Genomic DNA, 15,802 nt, shown 5'->3' with positions numbered 1-15,802 from the left:
TTATGAATAATTAAAAAAAAAAACCTTCGGGGTTATGTAAGATATGCTACGCCAAAGTCCGACGTGGTTTTGCAGAGGACCGATCTTTTGGTGTCCGTAATATTACGGTAATATGCACGCCAAAGTCCGATGGTTACGCTAAGGTCGGATGATTCGTCTCACAGAGATTCGTCACGAGAAAGTCCGATGGTCAGCATTTATTTTATTATCATTATACACAGTCAATTTCGAATAATATTCCTCATACTTTTAGATGAGTTTCTAAAGGATAAAGTGCCCAAATTTGATGATTCTGTTCTTCTAATGAAATCTTTGAGAAACAGAGCAACATGTTGAAATCCCATTTGTGTATTCGAGGCTGCAAAGCCCATACAGTACAATCTGCAATATAATCAAAAAGACGTGGAAACCCTTTTGCAATTAAGAGAAAAAAAAGACAATTATAGGGTTCCAATTATCACAACCTATTACTCTGTACTCAAGAACTAAGAAAGATTTAGAGCGAAATTAGACAACCCATTTCCCAATGGTGGCTTAAAACGTGTTCAGATGGAAGATGCCTTTTGTGCAACAGGACAGCACAAGAACACGCAGACGTGTTTATTAGCCCCATTACAGATCGCAAATACAAAATATTTGGTAACACGACTTGTTGCACAGACAACTGCGTTTATCTCATCAGCTGTTAAATCTGCTCAAAACACACAATTGATCAACAACCACCGTTCAACTATTAAGACAATTACTTAAATTTAAAGACATAATAACCTCAGTGGTTACAAATGGAAAGATGTGAGAGTACATGTAGTGGTAATTGACCATAGTCCTCATTGGACGGACACGGAGAGGAAAAGGTCTGGTTGCAGTTACCGTGGTAACCTTCACATTTATTGACAAAGCTGTTTCTTCTGTGTAACGTTCTGATCGACAACAATGATAATTTACATATTTTAATGACTTTTAAAGATACATGTTTACAAACGATTAATTATTTAAATGATTCAGAGATAAATGGTTAAAAAAAAGTCATCTACTTTTCTCTAGATTTTTTCTCCTTACTTTCCTGCCAGAAAGCAAAACATTTTCCATGCCTTTTCTCTCGATTGCAAAAGGAGTGCTCCGCGGCTGTGAAAGATATAGTAAAATGCTCAAATCTTAAAGCTAAAATATTAGGATTTTTTGATTTACTTAATAATTTTTTCATGGCAAAAAATATCATATATGTCCAAGTATAGGCAGATATGATAGTTAATTTGCTGACGACCTAGCCCCCTTAATATCTATGGAGGAAATTTGCATGGTGGAAGCGTTTTATAAGATTTTTCATTTTTTAAAGCAGTCAAAAGTACAAAAACATGGACTAAAATGATGATTTAGTTATTATTTCTAGACAGAATGGAAGAAATTGGTCTTTTTTGTAAGTAATATACATAATATTTATTTTTTTTCGGACAGTTTTGTGCCAGTTTAGCTACTTATCCGAAAGTGACCCGCAATACACTAAAATGGTGGTTTCACAAGAACCCCTGACAAAGTCGCTACTTCAAAGATTAAGGTTTTTTGGGACACAGAATGAGATGATCTTTGAATTTTAAAACAAATTTTTCATAAAAATATCAATTAAATTAATCTGACCAAACATAAAGAGGCCCTAAACTGTTGAAGTCTTCAAAGAATGTATTGCATGTCATTTAAAATGAAATAGATGTGCGAATATATTGACATCGAATCTGCAAATACAAATTATGAGCATATAGCAAGTCTTTAGCAAGGGCAAAACAAGTTTTTTAAGAAAATGTTTAGTTATGAAAATTACATGAAATATATTGCCACATAAGCTCAGAAAGGTTTTTTATGAAATTTAGAACCTCAAATCACCATCTCCCAGTGGAGACTGGGAGATGGTACAATACTCCTTTGAACCAACTAGTGTGTAAACTGTGTAATTCAGGTCAAATTGCTGACGAATTCCATTCTATTCTTGAATGTAAAGAGCTATTGATGATAAATACTGGTCAGCGCCAAATACTATAAAGTTTTGTACACTTATGTCTTGTTCTAATGCTACAAACCTGAAAAAAATTATGTTATTTTATTATCAAAATATACAGTCTGATATAATTGTCTGTCCTTCATCATTATACTTTTTCCTATCTTAATTATATATATTGTATATTTATGCTTATTTACTATGTATCTACTAATTATCTATTCATTTATGAAATGTACCTCAGACTATTGAACTGTATATAATGATTGACCTCATGTACCATTTCATGGTTTCAGCGAATAACCTGAATTGAATTGATTTGAATTGTTTTTTTAAATAATAAGTTTTCATTAAATGCAAAACATGGTATAGCACGACTTTAGTGCGCTCTTGTGACTAGCAGACAGTAGATTAACCAGATTTTCATGTAATCAGGTATACCATCAATCATTCAGTTAATGCGAATAAACTGTGGACGAATTAATTGTAGTACATGTATGCAGTTGACATACTGAGGCATAAAATAAAGTATATGTAAATGTTAAGATTTGTGAATGGTGAAAAATTTCCATTGAAATTAACTGTTTTCAACATCTGCATGTCTTCTCGAATAATCTGTTTGATACCAATCACAGGGAGATACCAACATATTCTTTTACAGGCTGTATCTTGTTGTTTTCTAAACGTTCTTTCATGGACTGTTTCAGTTGACTCTGTCGTAGACCTTTTCCAAAGACCTGGATTGTTGAATAGCCGTAGCACAGTACTTTGGCAGTTTCATGCGAGAACATAGAAATGAATGAGGTGTTGCACCTTTTTTGCACAATGAGGTTGAATATTTGGTATTTAGTATAAGACTGGCTTTAAAAATGTGTCAGCATAATTCTATATTGTTTATTGATATCTGTTGGCAGATAAATAATTTTTCAAAACATTCTTAACTTCAATATCCCTAATGATTTGAAAATGACCACCAGTAAAAGGCAAGGGCTATTTTAGAACAATTATTGCATAATAAATATCAAATAATTAATTTTGACCAACGTATTTGATACAGAAGGAGGCCTACACGATTGGGTCTTTCCAAGATTTCACTGAGTGTCACTTTAATTACTGAGTGAATGTGCAAAAATTTTGATATATCATTTGCCAATACATATCAGTCATAGAGACAATTATATTTCTCTGTTGTCGACCAACTTTGATTTCATATGACGTCAATAACGTCCAATAAAATCACACCACGATGGACCGATAATGCATTAAATACTGAACCATGTATCACCTGGTTCCGGGCATTATCCATACAACATTCCCTATCTATAGTTTTAATCAAGTCTTTAAAATTTACTTGATCAAATCACACAATATACATTGTTCAAATTAAATTCTATATACCAGTAACTCGTATGAAATTGATAAATTGAAAACCGCCCGTAAGCACTGTAATATGATAATTTGTCTGCACGACCTGGTGTGATATAGGACCGACGACATCCAAAAATAAGCATACAATGCTTAGATTTATATTTATATTGATGTTTATTAGTAAGAAATATTTGTGTAGCGTCCTTTCAAGGTTGTTATTATATACGGTCTTTGTCAGGAATGTGAATAATGGATGGAGCAGCCCTAAAACATGTTATACCGGACGGTATAGTCTGCTTCCGCACCTAAAAATATAGTGTCATTGAGCAGCTTTGTCGAGAAAACTCTTTTTTAATAACGAATAGATATGATTTAACGATTATTTCTCATAAGTACATGTACGTAACAAATGTGTTATGAAAGGTTGATCATTTCATTTAATCTTACAATGATAAATCTATTCAAATCGCATGATGACATTTACTTGATAATGTGTTCATACGCCGTGATCAGGTTTGGCGTGTTAATTATAGAAACATGAACATCACCGATTTCCAAAGCAAACATAAGGGGAAATATACACTGAGTGTTAATATTGTTACCTTAAATTCACATACTGTAAGACAGTTTAATTCCACAGTGTTAAAATGTCACGATTTCTCAAATGTACCATTCGCGATGTTTTCAATTTCACGCTGCAAGAGTTATTTATCTTTGTATCTACATGAATATAATAGTTTTTTAAAACTAATGATAGTTTGCATGATCACGATGGGTTTAATTTCGCGGGAACATGATAAATCGCGAACATAGTGAAAATAAAACCATCGTGATTTGCCAATCTACAGTATATAGGTTGTTTCTTCTGTGTAACGTACTGATTGACAAAAATATAAAAATATGTTAACTTCGTTTTAATTGACAATTGATCGGATAGGTGTTTTTAAATAAACATTGAAATGCTTCATTCAGGTTATGAAGGTAGCAAATATTGCAGAATAAAATAAAGGTTGTGTATTTTTTCTGCAATGATAGCTACCTATCTGCACACCATCAAATACCTGTCTTAAAAGAGATCGTCATGTATAGTTTCATTGTTTGAATATCATAAAAACGTATAAGACAATAACTTGTTTTGAAAAGAATTCATTATGGCATAAGACGGATAACACCGACCTCTAAAAAATTTAATGTACAATTTTTCTTACAAAAAAAAATTAACACACATTTAGAGGTTTGGTTAGTTATAACTCTAACTATAAATTCTCCGAATGAACCCATCTCCTGAACACCATCGAAATTTAAGTCCTACAGCCATTAAATCGTAAATCGGGCAGTAATTTGCGGTGTCGGAGTCGATGTCGGAAATGACAGAGTATCATTTTTGCTGACTGCATGTTTTACTTACTAGTGAAAATGTGTGTCGAGAGATGGCAATTTAAGTGTCTCTTATAAATTTTGTGTAGCAATTAATGTTTTGGAAGACAGGCAAGTACTTTCTCCTTGCTGTTTCAAAATAAAAATCGAATTTTCCGATCCTTGTAAGCATATTGTAATGATATAAGGCAGATATATCCGTTATGAATAATCAAAAAAAAAAACCTTCGGGGTTATGTAAGATATGCTACGCCAAAGTCCGACGTGGTTTTGCAGAGGTCCGATCTTTTGGTGTCCGTAATATTACGGTAATATGCACGCCAAAGTCCGATGGTTACGCTAAGGTCGGATGATTCGTCTCACAGAGATTCGTCACGAGAAAGTCCGATGGTCAGCATTTATTTTATTATCATTATACACAGTCAATTTCGAATAATATTCCTCATACTTTTAGATGAGTTTCTAAAGGATAAAGTACCCAAATTTGATGATTCTGTTCTTCTAATGAAATCTTTGAGAAACAGAGCAACATGTTGAAATCCCATTTGTGTATTCGAGGCTGCAAAGCCCATACAGTACAATCTGCAATATAATCAAAAAGACGTGGAAACCCTTTTGCAATTAAGAGAAAAAAAAGACAATTATAGGGTTCCAATTATCACAACCTATTACTCTGTACTCAAGAACTAAGAAAGATTTAGAGCGAAATTAGACAACCCATTTCCCAATGGTGGCTTAAAACGTGTTCAGATGGAAGATGCCTTTTGTGCAACAGGACAGCACAAGAACACACAGACGTGTTTATTAGCCCCATTACAGATCGCAACTACAAAATATTTGGTAACACGACTTGTTGCACAGACAACTGCGTTTATCTCATCAGCTGTTAAATCTGCTCAAAACACACAATTGATCAACAACCACCGTTCAACTATTAAGACAATTACTTAAATTTAAAGACATAATAACCTCAGTGGTTACAAATGGAAAGATGTGAGAGTACATGTAGTGGTAATTGACCATAGTCCTCATTGGACGGACACGGAGAGGAAAAGGTCTGGTTGCAGTTACCGTGGTAACCTTCACATTTATTGACAAAGCTGTTTCTTCTGTGTAACGTTCTGATCGACAACAATGATAATTTACATATTTTAATGACTTTTAAAGATACATGTTTACAAACGATTAATTATTTAAATGATTCAGAGATAAATGGTTAAAAAAAAGTCATCTACTTTTCTCTAGATTTTTTCTCCTTACTTTCCTGCCAGAAAGCAAAACATTTTCCATGCCTTTTCTCTCGATTGCAAAAGGAGTGCTCCGCGGCTGTGAAAGATATAGTGAAATGCTCAAATTTTAAAGCTAAAATATTAGGATTTTTTATTTACTAAATAATATTTTATGGCAAAAAATATCATATATGTCAAAGTATAGGCAGATATGATAGTTAATTTGCTGACGACCTAGCCCCCTTAATATCTATGGAGGAAATTTGCATGGTTGAAGCGTTTTATAAGATTTTTCATTTTTTAAAGCAGTCAAAAGTACAAAAACATGGACTAAAATGATGATTTCGGTTATTATTTTTAGGCAGAATGGAAGAAATTGGTCTTTTTTGTAAGTAATATACATAATATTTTTGTCAAACTGTTTTGTGCCAGTTTAGCTACTAATCCGAAAGTGACCCGCAATACACTAAAATAGTGGTTTCACAAGAACCCCTGTCAAAGTCGCTACTTCAAAGATTAAGGTTTTTGGGACACAGAATGAGATGATCTTTCTGCTGATACCAAACAACTAGACCTAATTATAGACATTACATATTTTCAGACAAGTTGTAAAAATCATTCGGATTTATACGTCAGATAACTGTATTTAATTATATTGCAATGATATCGATCACATTAATGTCCAATCCTGAAAGTCTTTTAAGTCTTGTAAGTCTTTTAAACTATTTAAAAATAACTGATGCGCATGTGTGTACTAAATTTGGAGTGTCTTGGGATGAAAATATATTCAATTTAAAGTAGTTCACATGCACATTCATACACAAGTGAGATTTAGTCAAAGTAAACAAATAAGCTAGGTCTTTCATATATTTAATGTCAATTTGAGTAAAATATTAATATTTGCATTTTTTCTTATTAGACTGAATTCTACGTCTACTTAAACAAACAATTAATATTACATTTAACGTTTAATTAAAAGTAGCACTGATTTAATTTTATTTCTGTGTCACTTGCACTACTTGTATAATTTTTATCAATTTATATTTGTTTGGTAATATATAATTTTTGTTTTGCCTCAGACTAGAATGTCTCGACGTCATTGGATGAATCGCGTCACGTGATTGCCTTATAAATTTCTCTACACAGCGAGCGTCAAAATTTATACGGCAACATGGCGGCCGTAACGTTCTTTGAGCTGATTTTTTACACAAACGCTCAACCATACTTTTGATTTTTAAGCCCCAAAATACTTAGAGTGCCCCCCCCCCCCCCCCTTTGCCCGTGACGAAATATTACGATCCTACAATGGCATCCAGGTTTGCACAAACGACTGACAAAGAAGGTAAAAAACGAGAGAAATAATATATGAATTTAATTGTTATATATTATTTTTTGTTTGTTTACATATTAAACTTTAGGTCCTCGACAAAACAAAACACTTATTAGGTTTGTTACTGACTGTTTAAAGAAATTTGTGGGGTCGGTACTGACGCCAGTAAAGTCCATAGAAGGCTCGGCTCCGCCGAGCCTTCTATGGACTTTACCGACCCCACAAATTTCTTTAAACAGTCAGTAACAAACCTAATAAGTAATAATGTATTAAGTAAAGTACAATAATTATTAATCTAATTTTTTAGAACCATAACACCAGAATTTCTCACCATTGGGCATGAATTTCCTTAGCAGCAAGTCTGATAGCTCCCAGTCTGAAAAAAATTCGGATGGACGACCTGGGAGCTACACTTTCTAACGTGTTAAAAAGTTGCAATTTATGCGTTTTGAACTGGTTAATCAATCCAAAATTCTTCAACATACGAAAAAAAATCAGACTACAAAGATCGTTAAAATTGTTTTAAATGAAATATATAAAAATTGAACGTACGTTTGGCATGTAAATGTACTGAATATGACCATTTAAGACCAATTTTACATTGTTATTTGTTTAATTAGCTATTGATGAGCTACGGGCGGTTTCGTGAACAATAAGAGTAGTAAAAGAATACGATTGAATCAAGCCGAAAGTATGCGGTGTCAAATGGATAAGACACCTCGCCAAACTGTATTCTGGGATACATGAAACCGAAAGTAAGAATTCCCAACAGGTTGGTGTTTCGACTTTGCACTATATTTTAAACGAAAATCCAGATAAATATGACTTTTTGAAAAATATCTCATTTAAGCATGGGGAAAGAAGTTGATATGCCCTGTCATACTTCGATTTTTTATGCTTTTACAGATTATTATGATTGATATGTTTCCAGGTTATCACAGTCTATTTTTGTCTTATCATACATGCAAATTGATTTCTCGGAAAAAGCCACAACGTGATAATGGGTGTTGCATACAATACATGTACATTAACAAAGTAACATGACAATGTTCTGCAGACCCAGTTTAATGATAAAATAATTGAACCATATTTGCCAATGCGCAGTTTTTTATGGATCATTAAAAATTGTTCTTTTAAGAAATCAAATGTTAATTGTAGTATTAATTTGTGCATGCTTTTATTGTACAAATACACTACTTAGATTAAAAATACATTTGGATCACCCTCTCTCTAAAGATATATAAGTAATGTACATTACAAAATGTGGTATTAGCATTGGAGCCATTCTCAAATAAAAAAATAATTGTGTAGTATTGAAAATTGCGGATTATATATTTTTTATGATATCTCCTTAAACAGATGCTTGCAAGGATTAATGAAAGCTCAATAATTTTTATATCAGAATTATTGTCTTACTATGAATAAAGTTAGCAAGTCCATTAATATAAATTTAAGATTTAGTTCGATAATTCATTATATGTACATTAACTACATTGTCTCTCAATCATATTAGATGTATGATGATCAAAGCAATGTAGCAGCTAGTACTTCACGAATAGTGTAGTTCATGATGCTATAATTTGTTTTCCTTATCAATAATTCAATTTTTAAATAGATTTTTTGTTTTCTATCTGTCGGAATTTCCTTCCATCAGTGATAATGTTCTTTTTTTTATTCAATATTGCCTGTAAATTTGAAAGTTATTTTGAGAAGACAAAATTCATAATGATAAGGAAGCATTTAAGTAAAAAATAAGTAAGCAGTAATAACATAAATATTTTGAAATACATTTCAGTATAGATGGCATTAATAAGAGTGCAGTTTACTGCACTGCTGCATATAAGCTACAGTATTAGGGAAGGAGATATGCATAGGAAAAAGGTCAATTATGTGCAATTATATATAGAGATATTTAAAGCTGAACACTACTCGTAAAAGGCACTGTCCGCCATATTTCTCTGTCATTGCTGCTCTCCCTACAACCTCTACATGTATATAAGCAGAAGACCTCTTAACAGTTCAGAGTATTTCGCTGTAAAGGTCTCACCTATGTGAACATACAACTTACATGCCATGTTAATTCAATCGCGATAAAATTATCAATTTTTTTTCCTCACTTTTTCTTAGCCAGGAGAAAAAGAACATCAAATATACAGGTCAGTGCATCATTTACAAACGGAAAATGCAAATAACAAGAAATAAATGCGCAAAATCTAAGACAATATAGGGAATACTACGTGTCAGCCACGAGTTTCAGTTGTGCAATGGGGTGTAACAAAATCGTAGGTTTTATATACCTGTGTGACCATACCTATAGATCTGTGAGTGACATTCAGAATTATAATTGCATGGTGATCGAGAGAAATGATCAATGTCCATTAATTTTTGCAGGATTAAAATTTCAAGGACAAAAAGTATTCTTTAAAAGTTAATTTCTTAATTAAGCCAAAATCACATTATTTACAATTTATTAAAGTTAAGAATCACATATTCAGATGCACTGACAATTTGCAGATAGTTAACTACATGTAAATGTCATAAATACACTGATTATTTAGTCATATATATATCAGATGTTTTGGACAGGTTATCCTGGTCTGATCCATATGATTTTTCCAGAGGGTCCATACTTTAAGGACGCACAAGACATTCCTCAATTTTATATAATTTTCCTTTATATATTATTCCTTATTATTATATTTATTAACATTTAAACCTGTTAACTCTCAAAAATTCAGGGTACATTACCAGGCTATTTTTGGAGCTATAGAGCTATATTTAGAAATTTCCTTAAATAGCAGGCAAAATGCATTTGAATTTAATGCTTATAGATAAAGTCATAGTATAAATTTTGAATAGAACACTTTATATCTAAATAAAGAAAGTATCATATATTTACATGAAAATACGATTATGGAATTACTTAATGGAAATCTTCACATTGCGGAGATAGGAAAAATAGAAAAAAATGGAAGATAGGTCGTGTCTGACCTTAATTAAAGCAATATGTGTACTTGAGTTACATGTATAAAAGAATGCCATTTGGGTTGGGGTCCAGATTTGCATCTTACATGTATACTGGTATATATACATGTAGATATATGAGTATATATATACATATAGTAGATATACCAGTACATGTATATATACCATGTATACATGTAGCAGACATACAGCTTTAATACATTAAAGGATCTAAATAGATTTTAATGGAGCATTTTGATCTAGAAAGTAAACATGACCTGATTTTATATAAAATGACTCGTGGTGATTCCCATTCACTCTCTTATATAGTATAAAATGGTATTTACAAAGCTACATGATTTTATTATTAGACATCTTAATTATGCAGACATATTGTTTTTGGTTTATTTTCTTTAAATTGATTTAAACCAACCAGTAAACTTTCTGAAGTAATAAGATAAAACTCAATACAAAATACCAATGTATTTCAGGTCAAGGGACTTAACTCTGCATTGTATATAATGTCATTTTTTGACAGTCGGGGCATATCATAAGATTGATATTAAAATTATATGAATCCATGGCACATTGAATTTTCAACATTGCATGGCTTCCACAGATTTTGATGTAAATGTTCATAATTTCATAGCTCTCTTAATTGATTTAACTACATGTATATCATATTAGACAACTGCATAATCAACAGATATATGCCTTGTTCAAATATAGCATGGAGTTTGTACACGTACAATCTAATTGAAATTATATATAGATCTTTCATCTCGCTCTCTGTTAGAACCATTTTAACAAGAGCTTGGACCAATTGGGTAGTTGTGTCAAACAGCAATATGACGTAGGCCTGTCTATTTCATTGCTGGCCACTCAGCCATGACTCTTTGAAATCAACAAGATTTGTCTCCCTTTTGAGCCAAGACTACACAATCGGTGCATATTTCGCTTGAAACCGCATCATTTTTAACTTGTTTTGATGCAAGAAATAGAAAGCTACGTCTAATCGTAAGTCCAAGGTATTGTTAAAATGGTTCTATGTATGGTTATCGCTCGTTTCAAGTAGAATGGTACATGTATATTAAAGCTGCACTACTTATAGTCAAACAGTACATATAACTTTTCAGCAATATCAATCACCAGTTTTTTTTTTTTCTTTTTCAAGTTTTTACAAATGGCATTTAATGCGGTTAATACGAAAAGATCGAATCTTTCTCCAAAAGATAAAAATATTTAGTGGATAATTTCTATGACAGTGCTCTATTTTTATTATATCAGATTTATATATAAGTATAGGGAAATACAGACTTATCTTTTGATAGTTCCCTTATAATACTGGTACATCGTATAAGATTTGAATACTCTGGTAGCTATAGTTTCCTGGTGTTTTAACAGTTGAGATTATATTCAAAAGATTCTGCACATTACCAATTAATCTGTTGTGCTGTATGATATGGTACGTGAGACCGTTACTGAATTTTGTGGTTTGTTTAATCTTCATTTTCTAGGTGCACTTATAGGTTTAAATATATATAAATTGTATATTTGAAAGTCATTATACAAGTTAAGTTTGATAGGTATACTTTTGATTTGTCAAAAAAAAATTTTGAGCACAGATTCATATTATTAATATCATATCAATAATCATATGATAAGAAGTTTTTGGTATTGAAAATGAAAAAAAAAATAAAGACTTGTTATCATGCCTGCTCATCCTGTGAAGATCTATCCTGAGATATCCTTGGAAATATATATATATATATATAATATTTGAAATTTTTTTTTAAAATGATGGTAATTAATTCTTAATAATTATATGGTCATTTATTAGTAGTTTTATTATAATATGTTGAATGATACGTACACTAAATGCTTTAATTAACTGTTGTTCACTATATAGTCGGTGTATACTTTAGTTGCTGTAATGTTTACTAAATATTTTGAATATAATCTTAATAACAATTGAATTATATATATAAACACTTTAGTTGCAGCTGTTAACATAATGTATTTATATATCTTCAGTAATACACTTTAGCTAGTTGCTGTTTACATATTGAATGCTGGTGACATAGGTGATAAGACAACATTTTCTATATTTAAAAGTTGACAATATAAAAGGTTACACCTATGAACTTCCTTGGTTTTTGTATAATAGTCTCAGGAGGCTTTTTATTTATTTGTGTATTTTTTCAGAGTTGGGCTGCTAAAGAGAGACCTTGACCTAGATTCATACAGTCGTGCTCTCTTGCTGTTAAAAACCTCTCGAGTCATTGTCAAATAAGGAAGTATTTCCACACATTGCACGCCGGCGCAGTTTATATATCGGCATTTATGTAGACGGACCTCTACTTTTTGTGTCCTCCCTCGCAATCAGACGGAAATTAGAACCTCCAGGGGGGAAACTACATTGTACTACAGATTGTAGGCAGACTTGGAAGGGTTTGACTTTGCCTCGGAGCGAGTTGATAAAGGTAAGTGCTACAAGAGGGAGAGAAAGCAATTACAACTTAAGTGCTCAAACTGTGTGTATCTGGCATTAAGAGAGACTAAGTAACTTAGATTTCATATCATAATTATTATGATACAGGTTCACGCACAGTGACTATTTTTATACAAGCCAAAGTTTATTTGTTTGATAAGGAAATAAATACAATTGCGGTTTACAATGGCGGTGCATGTCTGTGCTTAATTAAATAAAGGGGAAAAAAATGTGAATTCTTATTCAAACTTCGTTCACTCAAGGACTGCACTGGTATTGCGTGTATTTTTAGTCTGGCAAAAGGAAAAGTGAAATGCAGTGATAAGTTGTATGGAATAAAGTAGGTGTTAATGCTTTCTGTTTGCATTTTTATCTGAAAACATAGCTGATTATAAACTTATAAAATTAATGTGAATAAAGTAAATTGATGACGGGTTGAAATGAGAAAGAGGGGATCTGTAGATTTCACCCTTAATGGGTGTTTGAGGCTACAGGAATGGAATTCTGAAGTTATGGATGTACAAACTGAAAGAGGAAATATATCATGTGTATTGTATATAAAGAACATTGGCCTTTGAATTGCTTGTTTTTATAAATAGATTTTAAAATTTTGTACTTTGTATTAAGAAGAATGAATTTTATTGAATCAATGTACATGTATTACAAAGTCATGTAATGATTTATTGTGCTAACTAAGAATTCTGAAATTATATGAAAAAATTATTTGGAACTGCATGCATGAATATAAAATGATTGCGTTCTTTGTTATATGCATGAGATATTTTCAAATTAAGTTTTACCTGTAATTTAATTCCAAAGCTCATATTAAAAAAAAAAAAAGCTTTAAAAATTATTGTTGCATTGGGTTCAATGGAATTTAAAGTAAAAATGCAAAAATCAAAAACTTGCAAGTAAAATGATTTATGTTTTTGATAGACAATTGGCATGTCAATGAATTAATTAGATTAAAGAAGAAAAATTTGAATTAAGTTAATGATCAGCTTTTAAATTTTCATTTGATATGTAAATGAAAGACATACTGCACAAAAGTAAAAAAAAACAAAACTCTGCAGTATAATTATACATTGGACAGCTTCTATCAGTACATGTTTGAAATTATGTTTATAAATTGAGGTCTAGCTGGGTGATCATTCTTGATGACAGGCATGGGCGTGATCATTTTACCAACTGGAGTGCACTTCACTCACTTGACACAGCGGATTTGTGGATAGATACACAATTAACTTTCAATATTCTTGCGGTATGGTTTCAGTTTTCTTTAGAAAAGTTTCACGCACCAGTCGACGTTCATTTGCATAGAACATTAATCAGCGGCTGGTAAGAGATCTTTTGTTTATCGTTGAGTAGTCCAACCATGACCGTTCAGTGAGAGACCTCCACGAGTCAATTGTACACGTTGGTTGTGATTGCATCAAAAACACGGATGTAAAAAAAATCAAGAATTTCTCAAAACTTCCACCAACCATGCAAGTCATGTGAATTGATGTGGTAGTATTTCATAATCATTTTTCTTGTTTTAGATAAAAATCTTGAAATCGCGATCAACTCCGTTATGAGGAGTCCTTGAGGGTCAATCATGAGGGACTTAGAAAAATTTCCGGCAGAGGAGAATTTGAGGGGGCGGGATCATTGTTTGAACGACAACATCGAGAAGGACGATATTGATATAGCCATCTTCAATACAAGTTACCCCATCGACAGATCTGACAAATGCAGAGGAAACTTGCACGGTATTGCATCATCGGGTGCCAATATTACGAAACAACCTTGGTATAATTGCCAGGGTCAAGGTCATTTGAGGGACCCCAACCAGAAAAACCAAAAAGAGCTGGCCAATGGGAGAGCCACATCTGAGAAAAGTGAAAATTTACGAACTGCAAGGGCGTGCAACAAAACGGAGGGCTCGATAACCACAAAAAAGAAAAGTGCAGTGAAGAATAGTAACGATAATGATATGTCAATTTTGCCCAGAAATCAGAGCAAGAATGGCAATCTTCAGATGGAGAATATAACTGAAGACAACAGGGAAGAAAGCAATTGCTTTAAACAGATGGATCAGCAGGTCCAGAAAGGAAAAGACCCCTCTCCCAAAGATAAAGAGCATTCGACAAAGAAGGAACCCAGGAGACTGGTCATGTGCAGGGGAGAGAAGCGAGACAAAGAAAAGAGGAATAAATCAGACATTGATAGAAAGAATGAAGCTAAGCAGTTGCGATTAAGGTAAGCATGCATGCATTCATGGTTTGATAGTGTAAAGTTTTTTGTTTTGTTTTTTTTTGGGGGGGGGGGGGGAAGGTATTTTTTTTTATAATATTATGGATTTGATTTATAACATTTTCCTTATAATTATTTACCTATTGGAATACCTAAAGTGCAGGTTCTTTTGATATTTGGAATGTGTGTTACATCCCATCAAAAAAAGATGGGTTAATATATATATGACAGGTATACAAAAAAAAAACCCATCTACTTAGTGGAAAAAACTTGTAAAAGATGGAGAAAATTATCTCTATATAATGTGACATTTTCTTCAAAGTACACCTGGCAAGGATATGTAAAATATATGAGAATGATTCATCTTGTCAATGAATAAATTAACAAATTTTGAAAAATTACCCAGCTCTCTCGATATTTTAAGTTTTGAAATGTTGCATAAATTTGCATGAATTTTACTGCAAGTAGCTCAATTTGTACTGACCTAATTTTATTTTGATAATGGATTAGTTCCCTGAATTTAGGTTAGGGAGAATTAAAGATTTATACTCAAGTCAAGTACAATGTCACAGCTGAAATCTATACTTAAGATGGAATAACTATTGCGATATACATGCATGCATGTATATATATAATTTTAAATGATGTTTTTTAATGATAATTGGAAAATGATAAAATTTTAAAGCTAAAATATTTGGATTTCGATCTACTTGACTAAATGTTCATGCAGTTTATAATGGCCATAAATAATTAAATATCATGTCAAAGTTTAAGGCAGATCTGATTGTTAATTTTTTGACCGCCCAGACTCCTTAATT

At 32.2% G+C, this 15,802-nt stretch overlaps 1 protein-coding gene across 3 annotated transcripts in view; it reads left to right on the top strand.

The window, feature by feature from the left end:
* Nucleotides 1–8,031: 8,031 nt before the first annotated feature.
* Nucleotides 8,032–15,802, top strand: part of LOC128162728 (uncharacterized) — a 34,770-nt gene continuing 26,999 nt past the window's right edge. For 2 of the 3 annotated variants that reach the window (XM_052826066.1, XM_052826069.1), the window contains exons 1-4: nucleotides 8,038–8,066; nucleotides 9,422–9,450; nucleotides 12,464–12,741; nucleotides 14,291–14,990. In XM_052826066.1, coding sequence (XP_052682026.1) covers nucleotides 14,347–14,990 — 644 coding nt within the window. In that variant the 5' untranslated portion in view covers nucleotides 8,038–8,066; nucleotides 9,422–9,450; nucleotides 12,464–12,741; nucleotides 14,291–14,346. Of the gene's footprint in view, nucleotides 8,067–9,421; nucleotides 9,451–12,463; nucleotides 12,742–14,290; nucleotides 14,991–15,802 lie in introns of all 3 variants that reach the window. The other variant, XM_052826068.1, reaches the window with a different exon arrangement.

This window comes from Crassostrea angulata, chromosome 9 (assembly GCF_025612915.1).
Source record: "Crassostrea angulata isolate pt1a10 chromosome 9, ASM2561291v2, whole genome shotgun sequence".
In the NCBI taxonomy this organism is placed as follows: domain Eukaryota; kingdom Metazoa; phylum Mollusca; class Bivalvia; order Ostreida; family Ostreidae; genus Magallana; species Magallana angulata.
The sequence above is the reverse complement of the archived record's forward strand: the minus strand, read 5'-3'. Positions and strand labels throughout refer to the sequence as shown.